General features: G+C 30.5%; 1 protein-coding gene across 1 annotated transcript; it reads right to left on the bottom strand.

The window, feature by feature from the left end:
• Window positions 1-15558: 15558 nt before the first annotated feature.
• LOC120198619 (proline transporter 1-like) lies at window positions 15559-19294 on the bottom strand. Its single transcript, XM_039199927.1, has 7 exons — window positions 19173-19294; window positions 18319-18543; window positions 18127-18221; window positions 17708-17897; window positions 16778-16902; window positions 16148-16363; window positions 15559-16055 (listed from the first exon to the last, which is right to left on the bottom strand). The coding sequence occupies exons 1-7, from the start codon at window positions 19252-19254 to the stop codon at window positions 15681-15683; spliced, it is 1308 nt and encodes a 435-aa protein (XP_039055858.1). The 5' UTR covers window positions 19255-19294; the 3' UTR covers window positions 15559-15680.
• Window positions 19295-19598: the final 304 nt, after the last annotated feature.

Genomic DNA, 19598 nt, shown 5'->3' with positions numbered 1-19598 from the left:
TATTGTTAGTATGTTTAAAATGGTAACTAGGTTTGTTATTAACAATAAAATGACTGCGTTGGTTATTTTTTACTATTATTTTATTTTTATAATATCATTAAAATATTTTTTATTATTAAAATGGTAGGGTTAATTTAGATTTTCTACTTTTATAATGTCAGTTGAATACTTTAAAGTATTTTAAATTAAATTTCACTTTATCAATTATATAATAACAACTAATGATATTATTAATTATGATAAATTTGAAATTACAAAAATAAAAATAACATAATAAAATAACTGAAACCAAATTAGACCATTGTTGGTGTATATATATATATATATATATATATATATATATATACTTTAACTTCTTATTTTTTTAGTAAAAAATAAATATATATTACTGTTAATATAGGTTTGTTATTAACAATAAAAATTATGATTCACTTACACTCATCATCGTGTAAAATTAAAAAGTTTTACATCTTTTATTTTTTAACTTATATAAGTTTGTTGGATGGATAAAAATAGACTCATACTAACTTCTTATTTTTTTGGCAAAACTTTCGAGATAATGTTCTGAAAGAAATTAATTCACGAGCTAATGCACTCCCAAGATTAATTGCTCAAATAGGGTGAAATCTACAGTGTTGGCCGTAGGTCGCCATGCACTCCGGGCGACCTACCCTTGCTCAAACAGAGAGAATGAACGTGTTGCATGGCACATGCACGTCCCAACACATAGGTCGACATGCCCTCCGGGCAACCTTGTAGGTCGCCATGCCCTCCGGGCGATCTTGTAGGTCGCCATGCACTCCAGGCGACCTACCCTCGCTCAGCTTCCCTCGGATTCCCTCGCATAGCTCGCTCAGTTGTCCTCGGATGCCCTCGCATAGCTCGTTCGGATGGCCTCGGTCGGATGGCCTCGGATGCTCTCGGATGGCCTCGGATGCTCTCGGATGGCCTCGGTCGGATGGCCTCAGATGCCCAGCGTGTTGGGACGTGCATGGCACATGCAATCTCTTGTAACTCGCCGGGAAGACATGGCGACCTAGTAATTAATCTTGGGAGTGCTTTATCTCGTGAATTAATTTTTTCCAGAACATTATCTCGAAAGTTTTGCCTATTTTTTTAATGAACATATTATCATTTATATTGTTAATATTAATTGTCTATTTCCACTCAATTAACGTTTTAAATCTCTGTAAAATTATATGTATATATATATATGCTAATAATTAATAGTTAATTTTGCAATTACATAAGTTTTATAATGAGATTTCAACTTGATTAAACTTTAAAAGGTTTGTATTACGAAATCTGATTTACGGAGGAGGTAACTTTTTTAATATTTTAATGTGTTTACATGATAATATATGTTATAATCTTTAGTATGTATAAAATTCATTAATATTTTACATATTTGATTTATGTCCAATTAACTTTTAAACCAAATGTTTTTTTCTAAATTATGTTTAAGTTTAACCAAAGTAAATTATTATAAAAATTGAATAATTCAAATTCACTAAAATATAAACTTAAAATCTCAAAGTTCTAATTTTTCTTTCCATCATACACAGCATTGCTGATTAAATGAATCCTTTTAATAAGACATAAAAAGCTCCCTTTTATGGCACTAAATTCATGGTTTTGTTTAATTAGACTTTTAATGAAAGTTTATCTTTTTCTTATGATATTATAAGTAGGATAGATTACACCTCAAATTTTATTAAATTATCCAAAACTTTATTATTAAATATAGAAAAAATGTATTCTTTGGATAAAATATTCAAACCCTACAGTTTTAATAAAACTCGCTTAACGTTTATCATACGTTTGAATATTTTTTATTAATTTGAATAGAAAATTTTAAACACAAAGAAAATTGAATATGAGGAATTTAAATTTTGAAAATGTTAGTATTTTAAAATACATATTTTTACAATATTATTATATACATAGTTATTTTATAGATAGTTATTATTTATGGAAAAATATGTTATTAAAATTTCATAAATTAAAAATATAATTATAAAAGAAGAACAATGATATTAATATATAGATATAATCAGATTTCTAAAAATATATAATCATCTTTAATAATATACAATATAATATATGTTAGAAGGAAATAAAAAACTATATTTTGAATTTCAAATTTTTAAAACAACTAATTTTATTTTATTTTTTAAAATTGAAAACCCATACAATCGTGTGAATATAATTTTCTGTTAAATGAATATTTATTATCTCTAAAGATTATTAGTTTAAACATAATATTTACAGTAACATTCGAGTGTTTATTTTTAAAGAGTTAAAAATATTTTCAACAAAAATTATATTATAATTCCTTCAAAATATATATATATATATATATATATATATATATATATATATATGTGGAGAGAGAGAGAGAGAGAGAGAGAGAAATGTGGTTCACATATCCTCACTGTAGAGAGGTAATTCAGCCTTCATGGGATAACTGTACAGTACGTTCCCGGCGTACTGTTTTGTTCAAAAGCTCAAAATTTCTATAAATAATTTCATGGAAAGAAGAAACAGAAATCTGAAAACTCTGCAGAAAATGTCTTTAACCCACGTGTTGATTTTTTTGGGAGATATTTTTTATGGCTATTTGACCAAACTAACTTTAACGAATATTTATCTTTTTGACATCGTTTAATATATATTTTTCGAAGTGGTATCTTTTTGGTTGAATTAGTAAAAGGTGTGTCCTCGGGGACGCGTTTTATCCGTGTTTTCACTGAGTTGGATGTCACGTGTGGAAGGCGCATCTCCGGGGACGCGCCTTCACTGACTCGACTTACACGTGTGGAAAGCGCATCCCCGGGGATGCGCCTTTTATTAAATGCCATAAATGCCCCAATCCGTTTTCCCTAACTACCCATCTCCTCCCCTATATAAACCCCCTCAACCCTCCCTCATTCTTCACACCAAAATCATATTCTCATCTCTTATATAACTCAAATTCTCCAACTATTTGAGTTTTAAATTTGTTATTAGTGGTAAGAAATTTAATTTTATGTTAGTCTTTTTTTAAATAGTTATTATATTTTATATTAATATATTTATGTAAATATTATTTTTTATTAAAATAATATTTATATAATTATTATTTATTTAGAATTATTAATTTTTTTTTGCTAATTATATTGTTTTGTCTACAATTATAATGGAAAACGAAATGCTGTTGCGATTGGATATTGATCATATCTCCAGACATTTTAGCGATATGGTAATATTTTTTATAATTAATGTTAATATTTAAATTTATTTTTATTTTAAAGTTATTATGAATTTATATTAATTTTTATTTTTTATAATATATATTATTTAGGATACTGATCGTATTTTAGAGACTTTTATTAAAAATCCACGTATACCGACACCGGAACGTATTTTGCCATATTTGGCTTCTGCCGGGTTCGGGTATATTACAACAATTATAGGCGGTTGCAAACTCGAACCTGTCCGAATTTCTGCACTAATTGAGAGGTGGAGGCCCGAGACACACACTTTTCACCTTCCATGTGGAGAGGCCACAATTACATTGGAGGATGTCTCTATGCATCTGTGGCTTCCCGTCGACGGAAATATGATGTGTGGTATGACGGATGGTGATTGGAAATCAATGTGCATTGATTATCTTGGAGCTGCTCCGCCAGATTTTAATGGAGGTAGAATAGCTTTATCTTGGTTGAAAGCTAATTTTGAGGTTTTAAATGAAAATGCTTCAGAGGATCAAGTAAAGGCATGTGCTCGGGCATATATTCTACGAATAATTGGAGGAATATTGATGCCCGACAAATCTCGCAACCAGGTGCATTATATGTGGTTGCGGCATCTGATCGATTTTGATGAAGCTGGAAGATATAGTTGGGGCACTGCAGTTTTGGCATTTCTCTTTAGAGAAATGTGTCGGGCGACGAATTATAAGAAAACTGCTATCGGTGGATGTCTTCTGCTCTATAATCATGGGCGTGGTTCCGCATGCCTTTTTTATGTCCGATCGTGAATGAACCATACGTATTCCCCTTATTATTGAGGTAATTTTCGAACTAAATTTTGATTTAAATATTTTCAATTAAATAGGGTGATATTTAGTTTATATTATATTTCATAGGTGGTCGATGAAAAGAAAGGACCATAAAAGTATACCTACTGGGTTAGAGGAAATTCGTTTACTTATTGATACGAAAGCTGGGTCTGAGGTATGTTTTTAAATTTGTTTAATTATTAATATTTTAATTTAAAATGCTAGATATAATTAGAATATTTTATTTATTTGAATTGTATATTTATATTTCAGTTTCAGTTGATACCTTATGCGAGCGATGAAGTAAAAGCTTGCATCCCACCCCACCTTAGTGGGTCATTAGAGGTATGGATATCGGTTATACCTCTTATATGTTATGCTATTATTGAGTGGCATCCAGTTGATCGCGTGCTCCGTCACTATGGTTGTACGCAATATATTCCTGGAGCACCTAGGAATTTAGACGACGTGCATAACATAGATAGACGAGGAAAGAAAGATGTTAACTGGGTAGTGAGACACAGAGATTGGATTGCGCTTTGGGAGAACCGATATACACTGTTGGCCCCTCGACAATATTACGCTGAAAATGGTCATATGGTTACGGATAACTATATGGACTGGTTTAATGAAAATGGGAAGACGTTTCTACTTTCGGCGGAAGCACGAGGGGTTAACATTCCTAGGCGCCGAGAAAGACGTCAACCGTCTCAATATCATCGTCCCCCGACGCGTGAACATGACAACGGATGTCAATGGATGGTCCGTGTATCAAAGAGGAAGAGGAAGAACAACTTATGGGAACTAACCAGATACAACGGTCCTCATACATGTTGAGCAACAGGTATAAACCAGGATCATCCCAACTTGGACTCCAACATTATTTGTCAAGCAATCATGCCCATTGTGAAGCAAAGCTCTCATATAGCTGTTGCAGCGTTGATTTCTGCTATACAGTCACAATATGGGTACACTGTCTCATATAAAAAGCGTGGTTGGCAAAACAGAATGTCATTTGCAAACTTCATGGCGAATGGGATTCCTCTTACAACGAGCTGCCCAGTTGGTTTCATGTTGTGCAAAGACTTAATCCCGGGATAATTGTTGAGTTCGAAACTCAACATCATTACGTGAATGATCGAATGGTTCGCGATCGCTGCCAATTTTACCGTGTCTTTTGGACTCACCCTCAGTGTATTAATGCAGTCAAGTACTGTAAACCAGTTGTATAAATTGATGGTACTTTATTGTATGAGAAATACAAGCAAGTTTTATTATTGGCTGTGGTCCAAGATGGAAACCGCAATATTCTTCCTGTTGCGTTTGCCCTCGTTCAAAGAGAAGACACCGAGTCTTGGGCTTTTTTCCTTAAAAATTTACGTTTACATGTTGTCACCAAGGAACGAGTATGCATTATTTCAGACCGAGGAGCTGGGATAAAAGCAGCAATGGACTCTTTGGGTACAATGTATAGACCTCCACATGTTCAACATCGTTATTGTGTCCGTCATATTGCTGCAAACTATTACGGAAAATACAAGAAGAACGATGAATGTCAGTTAGTCGTGCGGATGGGTATGTTACTTTTTTCCAATTTTTCTATCAATTTCTTATTACTTATTTATACTTCATATTAACTATTACATATTCCTAATGGCTTAGGTTACGAACTCTTACCTCAAAGGTTTGAGTCGATGCTACAAGAGCTGTTTGGCAAAAATAAGAAGGGGTGCGAGTACATTATGGACATCAACAAAGAAATGTTGACAAATGCATATGACGAGGGGTATCGCTATGGTCATATGACAACAAACTTGGCTGAAGCAATAAATTCAACCTTAAAGGGGGCGCGTCATTTACCAGTCACGGCGTTGGTTAAAACGACTTATTTTCGTTTGGGTCAACTTTTTGCAAAGCTCGGTGGACAAGCTCTTACTTGGATGCAAAACGGACATATTTACCACCCAAGACTAGTAGTTGATTTACAGAAAAAAAATGGCTGCATCAAATGGGATGTTAGTTACAAATTTTTCTCGCACCCGTGAATTGTTTCGTGTAACCGAAATGCCACGTCCGCTGCAAGGGATTGGAGCTAACTCTTTTAGAGTTAATCTGCAAGAGAGGTGGTGCGATTGTGGTTTCTTTCAAGCACTCAAATATCCATGCTCTCATGTCATTGCTGCTTGCTCACATTCGCATTTGGACTACAAAAATTATGTTGATCCCGTATACCAACTTTCACAAGTATTCAAGGTATATGAATTTGAGTTTCCGCCCATAGGAAACGAAAGAGACCCAAATGAGATTCAAACTTGGCTTACAATTGTACCAGATCCATTGCTATTGAGGGACTCAGGTCGTCCAAAATCTATTAGAATACATTGTGATATGGATATTCGGGAGAAGTCAACAGAACAAAAACGATGTGGGCATTGTAGAAACATCGGGCACAATAGAAAAAATGTCCAACTCTGTTATCATCATATAACTGTTAACTCTTATGTAATTAATATTGTATTTAAATGAATGTTTTTGTTTCTAATAATTTAATGTTATTGTATTTATATAATTTGTCAATGTATGTACACCTAAATAATTTTTTTAACTTTTAAATACATAAATATTTTAAATATATATTTATTTAATATAATAATTAATATTATTAGTTATATTTTTTTTAAAATATAATAATAATTCCACATTCTAAGTAGAGAAAAATATTAAATTAAACAAATTAAAAGTTATTAAAAAATTTATGTATACGATGACACATTTCATGTTCTGATTGGAGGATTAAATTTATTAAATTAAATTTTCAATAAGACTAATTTCATAAAATATGTAAGTCTTGAAGATTAAATATGTAATTATACTAATTTATTAACTTATGCATCAATATTTTCGTTAAATATTGATAAGAGATGACTAGATTGATAACATTTAAATAATTAACTGATAAAATTAATAGATCGATAATCAAAATCAAAAATAATAATATAACCATATGTGTAATATTATAATTTCATACATTTTTCCTATAACTACAATAAAGTCAAAACTGGTTTTCATATATTGTTATATCATATTAATGTAGATAATTCACTTCACCTTTAACACACATTAACAAAATACATTTGATAATTCTTACATTATAATCGAAACACTTTACATAATATATTATTAATTTATAATAATAATAATAAAAATAAAATATTTATTATTAAACACTTTACATTTGATAATTCCCCGGGGACGCGCCTTTCGCCAACTCAGCCGAAAGGGTGTCACTTCGGGAAATATATATTAAACGATGTCAAAAAAGTAAATATTCGTTAAAGGCGTGTCAGTTTGGTCAAATAGCCATTTTTTATGTCATTAGTTGATTAAATTTATTAAATATTTTTATTTAAAATTATAATAAATTAAAATGATTTATAAATTTTTAAGATTAATTATCTTTTAATTAGAATTAAATCAATTGAATGTGTATACGCAAAGAATTAAATTAATTGAATGTGTATATGCAAAGAATTAAATAAGTATAAATTTATTTAATTATCATATTAGCAACCATTAACTGTTAATGACCGGTAGTTTAATTTAAACTAATTTGATAGTTTATTTGATCAGAATAGAGGGAATTATTGTTTTTAATTCAAGTGTTGGTTTGAGTGATTTATACGAACTCGGTCATTTGTTTCATTAAATTTGAGTTATTAGATACTGTTAAGACATCTGATATTGTATGTAAACAAGTTCAATCATGAAACACATAAATGAGAAATTTCAACTTATTATCCACCATTAATAGGGCTAAACTAGAAAAAAAAACAAATTTGGGGTGATCATAAAATAAACTAACTTAAATAAAGTTTTCATTTTTTATCCATATAAATCAAGTCAAATAATGTTCTACGCCAAACTTTTAATCAAATAAACTTTAGCAATTTCATTTTTACAAATAAAACAAGTCATATAATAATTTACAATAAATATTTAATAAATAAATAATAATTTTTTACATCAATACAGCTCCAAGCAACATTAATGAAATGGGTTGCATCCAATACATTAATCTTTTCAAGATTTATTTCCCATTTCTCGTAACTTTCCAAGATGCTGGAATTAAAACGACTCTGATAATAAATCTCAACTGCTTTAACAATTTCAGCATCACATTGTTGAATTTGGAGGCAAAAGGAATAATTCAATGCTTTTCAAGCCTTCAATAACCTTGGAATGGACTGGACAATTGTATACTATAAGCAACATCTTTCTACTAGTCATTTTAACACCCGACCAGCGAACAAAATTTAAAAAAAAAAACAATCTAATCATCAATGCGACTCGACAATGGCAATTAATTGCTATTCTTTCTCTTTTTGACAAATGTTCAAATGAGAGTATTTGATATTGTTGATTGGCTGATAGAGAAATCAAAAGTTCGTTGAACCCACTATTATGAATCTTTTTAACTTGAAGAGGGATACTCATTTTTGGACTCACCTAATGTTTTCCTCATCTCATATGTCAATGTAAACTTTTTTACACCTTTCCAATGAGAAACTATGTAAGAAAAGATGATATGAACTACAATATTATTATATGTACATGTATTTATTTATAATTCAAATTTTAATATATCCAATAAATATATACCTAACTTTTGAAACTATTTTTTTCTTTTTTATTATATGAACTAATTAATTAACTCTTTTTTGTTACATTAACCAAATAACTTTGATACATGCACCTATAAGATTAACTTTGATTCATGGTATATATATATAATTTTGATTAAAAAATTCATGCATAAAGTATGAAATATTCTTTAAATTAATAAAATATTTATTTATCAATAAACTTAACAAATTAATAATTTTTTAAATCCAAAAAAAATATTATTTTATAGATATTTTACGGTAGTCATTTCAACTCATATATATCCTACTACCACTATAAGCAAGCTTCATCAATGTCACTTTTGTAAATAAATAAAGTCAAATAAAATTTTAATCCATATAAACTAAGTCAAATAAAGTAAATCTCCTTAAATCCTAATGCCAATAAGCTTTAGCCAAATAAAACTCTCATTTTCCCCCCAAATAAATGAAGTCAAATAAAACTCTAGTCTTTTTATTCCATATAACTAAGTCTCCCAAAGCCCTATTGTCAAATAAAAATTTGTCAATTTCATATGTGCACATAAACTAAGTCAAATAAAGCTTTAGCCATTTTAATCCATGCATTATAGCAATACCCAATTATCATTATCCAATATACAAGTATTATAAAACCATAACTATCGGCACAACTAAGGAATGATTTGAAAAACTATCTACACCATTAATTTTTTTATTCTAGATTTATGTTTTATTCTATCCCATAAACCTCTCAACCAAAAAATCATGTACGGGATGATAGTTCTTCAAAAAAATTCAAATTTTTATATAATTTAGTTTTTTTTGTATAGTTATTGATAATTTATTTTCATAAATTCTTATAAATTCATTTCTTTAATATAATATCATATATTCATCCCTAATCAAACCTCTAAATTAACAGAAAAGCCTGGCAGCAATCGTAACCATTTTGTATTTTTTAAGAAATACACACATGTTACACAAGACAATATATTTAGAAAAGGAAAGAGTTGGTCAACCTCTAAACATGTGACAAACCCTAAAAATTAAAGGACAAACGCCAAATCCAATCACAGTGCCGAGATCCAGGGATGTATCACGTTAGGAAATGCTAAAACTTTAGTCACTGTTTTTTACCGTCACGATTTGGTGCATCTGGAAACAGAGGAATGCAAGTCATTTTAATTTTTAAAGGACAAACCCAAATCCAATCACAATGCAAATAACCTAGAGGTTGGCCGACAAGAGAAGGTCAAGGTAACGAATAGGGTAAGACCAAGAAACTTAGGAAATACTACAAGCTGCTTATAATATCGAAGCATTGATGGACCTGGTTAATTAGGGTTGTTTCTACCTTCTAAAAATTTATAAATTCGTTTTTATATTTAAAAATTCATTTTTCTAACATAAAAATTTATATCCCTATATTAAAACACAGCAAATACCAACTCTGGTACTCTAATAAGGAGGGATAAAAAAGAACTCAAAAGTTGGAATAGCAGCCCCAGTTTGACTTTTACTATTTCATTATCATACCTTAAAAAAAATGTTATAGTATGTTTTGATTTTTTTTTTATTTTTTTGAAAAAGTATGATTTCAAATTTTGATTTGTCAACTCTATTTTTTAATCTGTTAATTTTTTTAACGTAACGAGTTCCCTTAATTTCTACCGTCAAAATCGATATGCAGTCTCTGTTATTGAATGCATATCAAATTTCTATTGTTGTACGTTGTAAAACTTTGAATAAATAGAAATGAAATTTTTTATATAAATATTTTATTGGTATCCTTTTTTTTATTAAATTTTATTGGTGTCTTTGATTTTGACAAATCATTATTATTTTTGGTATGTTAATAATTTTTTATATCATTTATTCAAAGTCTTTTAACTAAATTAAATCTTATTTTTAATAATTTTTAAAGTATGTGGTTAAAAATTCTCAGTTAATTTCTTTTATCTCTAAGTTGTGGGTTTCAATATCAATTATGAACAAAATTCTTCTTTCTCTTTCCCTCCCTCTAGGTAAATATTGTTAAAAAAAGAGGGGGGGGGGGCCAAAGGTTCAAGGGGGTAGATTTGAATGTTTAGGCTCCGTTTCAAGATAAACTAAAAAGGAGACCCTCCATGAATAGGAGTTTTCAATTTCTTTGCATCGCTTTCCTTCGTACACATGTTAATTGGCGACCGTTATTATTTCTTGTTTTCTTTATTTTTCTTATATCACATATTTGATTGTTTGCTTTTTTTTTTAGTTTCTAATAATTCTATTTTTATAACATTTGATATATTTTCATTTTTTTTGGCACGCTTTTAATCTTTTTTATCGGTCGTTTGGTTATTCTCATCGTTTAATTTTTTCAATACTGAATTTGATGTCGTCTCAACTGATCGATATGTCACTTATTTATTATCATATTAATATGCTTGGCTTTGGACCCAGATTGAATTTAGATATGCGATTTACGTTGGGAGATAATTTTCTCACAACGCTCGACTCTAATTTGCGGTTATTAGTAGTCTTTCGATAGTTTGATCTCATGTTGCAGTTTGTTTACCTATGCAATCATATCTATTCACACCTATATTTTATTCGATTTTTTTTATGTATTTACAATTTTTTCTTTGTATGGTCTTTGTATGATATTAAGTGACTAATTTCTTGTATTAATGATTATAAAAAAAATCTTAATTATATATTTAGTTTTTTATTATAGTTATAAATATTTATTATAATTTTAATTTTCTAAAATAAAACTATAGCTTCTATTTGCATTAAGGGGGTGATTGGATCATGAAATTCAAAATTCTTGGTAGGAATTTTTTTCCATATTCAAATTCCCACGTTTGGATGGGAAATATTCCCAACAGTAAAAAAATTCCTCTTTTTACCGAGAATGCTAATCCCAAGCTTTTCTTAGGTATTTTTTGTTTCCCTTCACTTGGACTAAAATGCCCTTGAAACAAAAGATTTGTTTAAAAAATATCCTTACTTTTATTTCAAAAGCTATAATTTTTTGTTTTCAAAAATTTATTTTCACAAATTATCATAACTTTTTAAATATTAATTAAGTTTAAAATAATATATGACATATTTACTCTTTTAATATGCCCATTTATCTTTTAAATATTGTAAAAAAATTATATAAATTTTATGAATTTAAATTTAATAAAAAATATATAAATTAAAAATAATACAATAATATATTTTCTATGAATTTTATATAAATATTTTCATTTAAATATTTGGAATTCAACTTGTTAATAAAATATCATAAGGATAATTTAGTAAAATATGCATTCCATTAATATTTTATTATTTTAACCAAACACTTTAATTATACATTCCTGTCAAACAAACCAAACACAATAGTGTAATATTTCCGGTAATGTGTAAGGTAATATAATATTCCGGTAATCTTATTCCCGAAGATAATGCTATATTCCATGAACCAAACGCCCCCTAAAAAGAATCCCGAAGTGTATATACTAGTTTAGGAGTAATGTTCAAAAAACCATAGTTTTGGACTGATTCGTACATCAAAATTAAATTAATATTTTGTATAAATATTAGATTTAGTGTTCCCAAATCCATTTGATTACCCAATAAACAGTTAAGAAAAAGTTTAAATAAAAAAGCACGAAGTGTACATGATTCACATGCTTAGTTTGCGGGCCAAATCAAGTCCCAACACTCTGAGGTTGAAATGAAGTGACGGAATTAGTGTATGTTTATGGGCGAAATCATGTCCTTAATTTGCAAGAGATTGGATTGCAGAATTTAGAAATAATAAACATATGGGTTAAACTGTAGCCGGTTCTAATTATTTATCCATTCATTGATGGGTATTGTGAGAACCAAAGATATCTTCTAGCCCATTACATGTATTATATTTATAGCCCAACAGTAACTCTAATTATGAACAAACTTAATGGCTAATTAATATATTCTAACATTCACCTTACTTTTTCAAACTTTGAACAAAAAATATAATCATAATGAGCTAGTCTATGTATTGACAGTAAAGATTTTAGCTCAAGCACCGTTGATTCATCCAGAATTTCTTCTTCATAATTTAGGTGGTTCACAAATTTAAACTAATTATTAAACATTAAAATTTTAGAGCAATAAATAGGCTAAATTATTCTATTAGTCCCTGTATAATGTGTACGTTATGGACTTAATTTACGTGCTCTAATTTTTTTTAGTCCAAATACTTTTAAAATTTTGAAATTTGTTCTCAAACCAAACAATAACCGTGTAAATTTGAACTTCTATTGTTAGTCTATGTATTACGTGTAAATTGTAGATTTAATCTATATTTTATAATTTGATAACTTCAAGTCCCTAGAATCGACTCATATTGTCCATGTATTATTTGGATGAGAATTGAAATTTCAAAATTTAAAAAGCATAATTTAAATTTAATCAAATTGGAGTGTATGAACTAAACATATAACTTATGTATAGTACACGGACTAATGAAAGAACTTGAACCTAATGAAATTTAAAAATTTAAAAAGCATAATTCAAGTAAAATATTACTACAATTATTCCATGTTTTCTATTTTAAAAAAATTAATCTAATAATTAAGAATATTCACCAATAAATTTATAAGGAAGGTTTTAAGAGTTTATTAGGATAAACATTTTCTCTTCTTCCTTTATTGGGGAGTAGAACTAAATGATATTTTTAATAGCTGCATAAATGTCTGTAATTTTATTATTTATCGTTTACTCTTTTCATATGACTCAAAATTATTGACCGTTATTGAGTGATCTTATTAATTAAAGGGAGTATTATTTTACTTTGAGGTTTTAGGTTCGAGAAATTACGTTTATAAAGTGTATGTGCGTTGTTAATTGATAAGAAAAATTATGAACATATATTACCTTATAATCACCCCAAAATATTTAAAAAAAAAACTTTTGTACTAAGTTACTAAAAAGTTAAATCTATTATAGTAATTACAAATTAAAATAGTGAGCACAGTTATGAAATTATACATTAGATTTCTTGAAAAGAAAATTGGTGTACGAGACACTATCAAATACTAAATCTTTTATATAATCAATCCGAGACATACATTTTCATATCATCACATTATTTTCAATAATTTTTTATGATTTGTAGAATATATTATCCCTATCTTTTTAATATGTTTTGGATTTAAAACAAAATATAATTAAAAACATAAAATATGCTTAATAATTATTCTAATCTTAAGATCAATATAAAATAGATCATAAGAGACGAGAATTAAAATTAATGATTTGGTTTTATCTATCTTTAGGATGAGAGAAATAATAATTCACTATAAACTTATAAAAAATAGTGTAAATATATGTAATTATCTTTATCCCTAAAATTTGGTATATATATCTAAAAATTCGGTGTATCCTAAATATTTTGTCAACATCCCTACAAAACTCTTCTTTACAACATAAATCACAATAAACAATAATTGTAGAGATCATAAAAAGAATTATATATCTCCAAAATAATTTATTGTTATTATTCTTTTAAAATCTAAAAATTACCTTATAAATATATAGAAAATAAAGTTGGTCACTAATAATCTTTATTTTATAAATTTTTTTTATTTAAGTAAACTTAATCATCAAATAATCTTAAAATTGGGAAACTACGATTTCTCTCATTTCAATCAATAATATTGTTCTTGTTTTATATATTCATTTAGAGTTTGACCAACTAAATTTTGGCTCTAATTGTTTTAATTATACCAGTGAGTATACCTAAAGATATTCTTTAGAGACTATAATGTTTTAAACAAACACACTTATCTAATAAATTAATGGTTGCATAAATCATTTAATGTTAATTAATCATGAGATTAAATTTAAGAAGTATTGTTTGAACAATCCTTGAAATTATTGTCTATACTTCTGTTAATTTATTATTAAACTCTCCACCTACATAAAATGTACCAAACAATTAAATATATAATATATATAAAATAATTATTGGTGTGTGTTGTCAATGGTTAAAAAAGATCATGAACATATATTACCGTATAATCACCTTAGAATATTCATGCAGCTGCACTTACATGGTGTGTATTGTCCAAAATTAAAATAAATTATGAAAATACACTATTCTAGGCTAATAAAAAAAAATATAAGTCAAAGTTAGGGGAAGAGATGGTGCAGAATAAGACAAAATGCAACTCCCATTGCCAATCTAATTTGAGAGTTGTATTATACCTACTTATTGGCTAGGCAGACTGCATGGCCTGAAAGGCCCAATCCACAATGGGGTCAGGCCTAGGCAAGGGTAAAAGTCCCATAATTGGGTGCGGTCCATAATTATTTAGTTTTGGTCAATCACTAGAGATTTAGTTAAAAAACATAGGGCAAACTACTATTCAGATCACTATATTATTAGTCAGATTATAAATAGGCCACCTAATTTTAAAACATTATAATCAAATCACTCAATTAAAATTTTGTTACAACCATATCACTTCATTAAAAATGAAACCGAGGTCTGATATAGTATCGGTTATTTTACCCAAGAACAAATAGGTGGAAAATATATATAATGTATATTTAGCTAAAATCCTATGGCTTGAAATGTTTTTTCTAATGAATTTTAAATCCAAATTGGATATTTGCTTTTCATGTTTACAGTTGTTTGAAGATCGATAGAAAACCCTTTTATGCAGAAAATGCAGCCAAAGTCATGGTTTGAGTTGTTTTTTACACAAGGTTTCGAGAAAGAAACATGCATTCAAGTAAAATACTCTCATTTTTAAGAAACCAAACCAAACTTAAAAACTAGTTTAAATTAAATTAAAATACAATTCTGCTCGGTTCCAACAGTACTTGTGGTTTCTTTTTCTACCTTATGAACCGATTACTGACTGAATACATTACATTAATATCATTAGTCTAATCAAAACAGAAACGAACATTACATTCGAATCGGGTTTCTGTCATTTCTTTTGGTATTTTTCTAAGCCCCTAGTAGTTGATCACAGATCGGCAAACACATGATATTGTTTGGAGTCCACAGCTATGAGCCTTAAAGCTGCAACTGTTGCTGCCACAGACATGATGCTGAAGATAACAACATTGAACCAATGCCACAGCTTTTGTAACAGACTCAGTTTGTTCTTTGCCACGATGTACATGTGGTTTGCCAGGATAAACGTTAGTGGAAACGTGCTCAACGCCCCGGTGAGGCTCTCGAAATCTCCCAGGAATGGAAGAAGAGCCGACACCAGTGTACTGATGACAAGGTACCCGCCTCTTGCTGCTATTCTGAAGGACAAGTTGTTGAGTTGCAACGCGCTTCCTCTGATACCGAACTTGGTGTCCAAGTACTCATAAGTCGGGCTCGCGAATATCTAACGGCACGAGGGGGAGGAACACATCAGATTCGTGAGGCATTGCTACAAGTGGTTGAACTTGATGATACAAATAAGTAAAACACACTTACGTGCAAACAAATGATAGATTGCAGGAAGGCGGATATGTTGGCAGACGCCTTAATCCAAAGTGGACCGCTTACACTGTTGAGCAAATATGTGGATGTCGCCGCTCCGTAAGCCCAGTAGCCGATAAAGGTAATGGCGAACATCGGTACAACTCCGACGGTGAACTGAAAGTACAAAGCTTTCAGCATGTTCTTCACTGCAGGCTCCCTCACTGTTGCCTGTTATGAGAAACAATGTATCAGAAGCAGGGGGAAAAAACAGGGAAGGAATGCAAGTATGCAACATGGCTAAAATTCAACCTATGTCTTAGAGTTGAAGTAACAAGATTTCAATAAATGGGAAACAACGATTTTGACAAATTCTATACGAAATATTCGGAATGAATAAGATTTAAATCTAGGAGCCACCCTAACCCACCCATCTTTCCTCGACTTTCAAGACACATCCTCACAGAAACGGATGGATCGGTATGGCTGAGCTGGGACCGATGTCTGTCGAAGCAAACATGAAGTTCTATATATATAGAGCCTTGATATAAACACTAATTCATGGTGTTAAAGGAAGAAGTTTAGAGGTTTTTATTACCAGCATCGGAGGGATGAACTTGTAATCATTAAGATAGTCTGCCCTACCTGTATTTCTGGTAACATTCCAGTATTGAATGCAAACACAAGATTTGCAGATGCTCCTATAGTTGTAAAAATTCTGCTACTTGATTTCCCATGTATGCTATAATCTCGGGGAGGTGCATTAATTCCTATAACAGCATCGGAATCGTTATTGTCACATAAATGATGCAAAATACGAGGACAAAAAGGAGTAGATCAGGGTTCCGAATCAAAATCAAGTGAAACTGAATGATATTAACACCAGCCACTTGTATCCTAGGAGCTAACAGCGTTATCGGGAAATCGAGCAAAGTTCCCTATATGTTGCAGCCTGCAGGAGCTAAGCAGTGCCTATTTATTCTATAGACAACAGGCAAGGATATATTTAATTTCATGCATATGATGGCTCAAAAACTTCTTAAGGTTTTGACTGCAATGTTCAGATACATAATCTAAAGCTCTAAAGTGATCAGCTTCAAGTTCAAGGTAGCTAACGACAAACACCCAAATGCCTTAACTCATCGGTCGAGCCAATACTCCCTTTCCCGGAAAGTAACAAACAACATAGGGTTCCTGCAGGGTCAGGCTGACCCAAATAGGCTAAAAGGTTAGCATTGCTTAAACCCTCTTGGAAACCCCTCATTTTTTTTACTGAATCACGTTAAGCTGGCTCATCTTTCATCCGGTACAGAGGCTGGAAACCATCCCGAACATCATGCCGGAAATCATCCGAGGCTTGCACTTCGTAAAGAAAGATTGCTCTCTGATTATAGGGTTCAATCTACGTTAAGCATCATTCTTTACAAGAAAATACAGATGGAAAGATAAAACTGATTTATTAAGGATTCTGTCTCCACTTTCATCTGCGGTTCAATCAGTCTGAGATTATTACACGAAACTTTCCATGTGATAAAGGAAAATCGAACAGCGCGAATATCATATATTACAACTTACCATCTTTAGCTGCAAGCACACAAGCCACGATGATATATATCAGGCCAAGAACTGTTGAACATCCCAGCCATACTCTTAGAGCTGACAGATGCGGTATCGATATGGCAAACAAAGCACAAGCAAACCCGGTTATCGCAATACAGTACGGAAGTTTCATGATGTGCTCGTAATTGAAAACGGCAAAACAAGCCTGCGTTACATATTCACATGTTAAAGATTTCAGGACTATTTATATCTATATGAACTTCATGTAAACTGACAAACTGATTCCTTATTCATGGAGCAGATAGGCATAAAAAAAGGTCAGAAACCTTAAGATCGAGTTCGGGATAGTCTGAAACCGTTTGTAACAACTATCTTCGACTCAGAATGTAGATTTGAAAGGGAAAGTAAGGCGTATTTAAACAATCTGGTCTTACCTTTAAAGCTGAACCACCCAGAATGAGAAATCCAATGTTAATCATAAACAGATTAACATATTGCATTGCCCATGTAATAGTATAGGCTCTCCTACCTATGTTCATCAAGCATAAATAAAAACATATGATTAAACATGAAGATCTTATACAAAATCAGATTCTGCATGTATTCGTTTTACTCGAGCCATGTACCGTATATCTGTGCTGCCAGATCTCTGTATCTGATATGCCTCTTTCCTCCATGCTCATGGAGCTTGGCGACAAGAATGTTCGCATTCAACGACAAAATGGTGGCTAACATTAAACCGACTATGCCTCCTATCCAGCCGAGAGGGACCATGATTGTTCCGGAATATCCCAAGACAAATACACTGTTGACACCAGTGGTTAAGACAAAACTTGCCTGGAGCCATGAATCTGTAAAAAGATAAATGGTCTAATGGCTCAAATGGAAAATGGAACATCGTGAGACAAAAACTCACCCCCAAAAGAATGATTCCTTCTTATGTCACTATTTTGAAATATTCTAATCAGGGTAGAACAAAATCTCAGAACTACGAAAGTAATTTTTATGTATTTGTTCAGCTTCTTAGAGAAAAAAAAATCAAAAGCCATTGAAGAACTTAATTCAAACAAATAGTAAATCTAGTGATTTTGGACATGGAACTAACACTCGAAAATACATACAGAACATATAAAACTAGACAAACAGAACACGAAAAACAAATTATCAGTAGGGAAAAAATGTTTTTCTGTGAAAGAATGCAATAAAAAAACCCTTGAGACAAAAACAAGTAAAAAAAAGATAACATTTTTGTCGCATCAGAATATCAAACAAACCACTGGAGATCCAAAATGAACCCACTCTTCACTTTGCAGTTTGCAGAAAATAAGAAAACGCAAGATCTCCAGATTTCAAACTAAACAAATCTTTCGTGACCAAAAAAAAGAAAAAACATATGAAGTAAAACACGAATAGGAAAACCCAGAACTAAAAAAAGGATAAAAGAACATTTTTTACGTAGTAAATGTATATTTTTATGTACCAGTGCTAACGGCATGGGCAGTTTTAGGAACTTCAACAGTTAACTTATAGTCCTCAGCCTCGTTTCTGGTTTCAGGTTTCATGTTTGCCTCTCTCTTTCAACTTCCTCTTGTGTTGTTCAGATACATATGGTTTCACAAGGCAGGGACTACTGAATTTATAGCAGCCAGATAAGCAATTTTATTTTCTAATTATTCATAATCTGGGGTTTCCATTTTTTTAACAATTTTTTTTTAAAATTCCCCAAAGAACCAATGCTCTATATTTGGCGCGTGTCAGAAGTGTATAAGCAACTCCTTCCTTCTAAGCACACATTTCCATAAAATCAAAAAGGTTAACGGCAGTTTCCATTCTCATGGAACTACTAAAAAAACGTAAATTGTTTATGTTTATGTTATTTTAAATTTTCCAAATTCAAGTCATTGAT

Source organism: Hibiscus syriacus, unplaced genomic scaffold (genome assembly GCF_006381635.1).
Source record: "Hibiscus syriacus cultivar Baekdansim isolate YM2019G1 unplaced genomic scaffold, ASM638163v2 tig00117056_pilon, whole genome shotgun sequence".
In the NCBI taxonomy this organism is placed as follows: domain Eukaryota; kingdom Viridiplantae; phylum Streptophyta; class Magnoliopsida; order Malvales; family Malvaceae; genus Hibiscus; species Hibiscus syriacus.
Note: the sequence above shows the minus strand (reverse complement) of the source record. Positions and strands in the feature narration are given on the sequence as shown.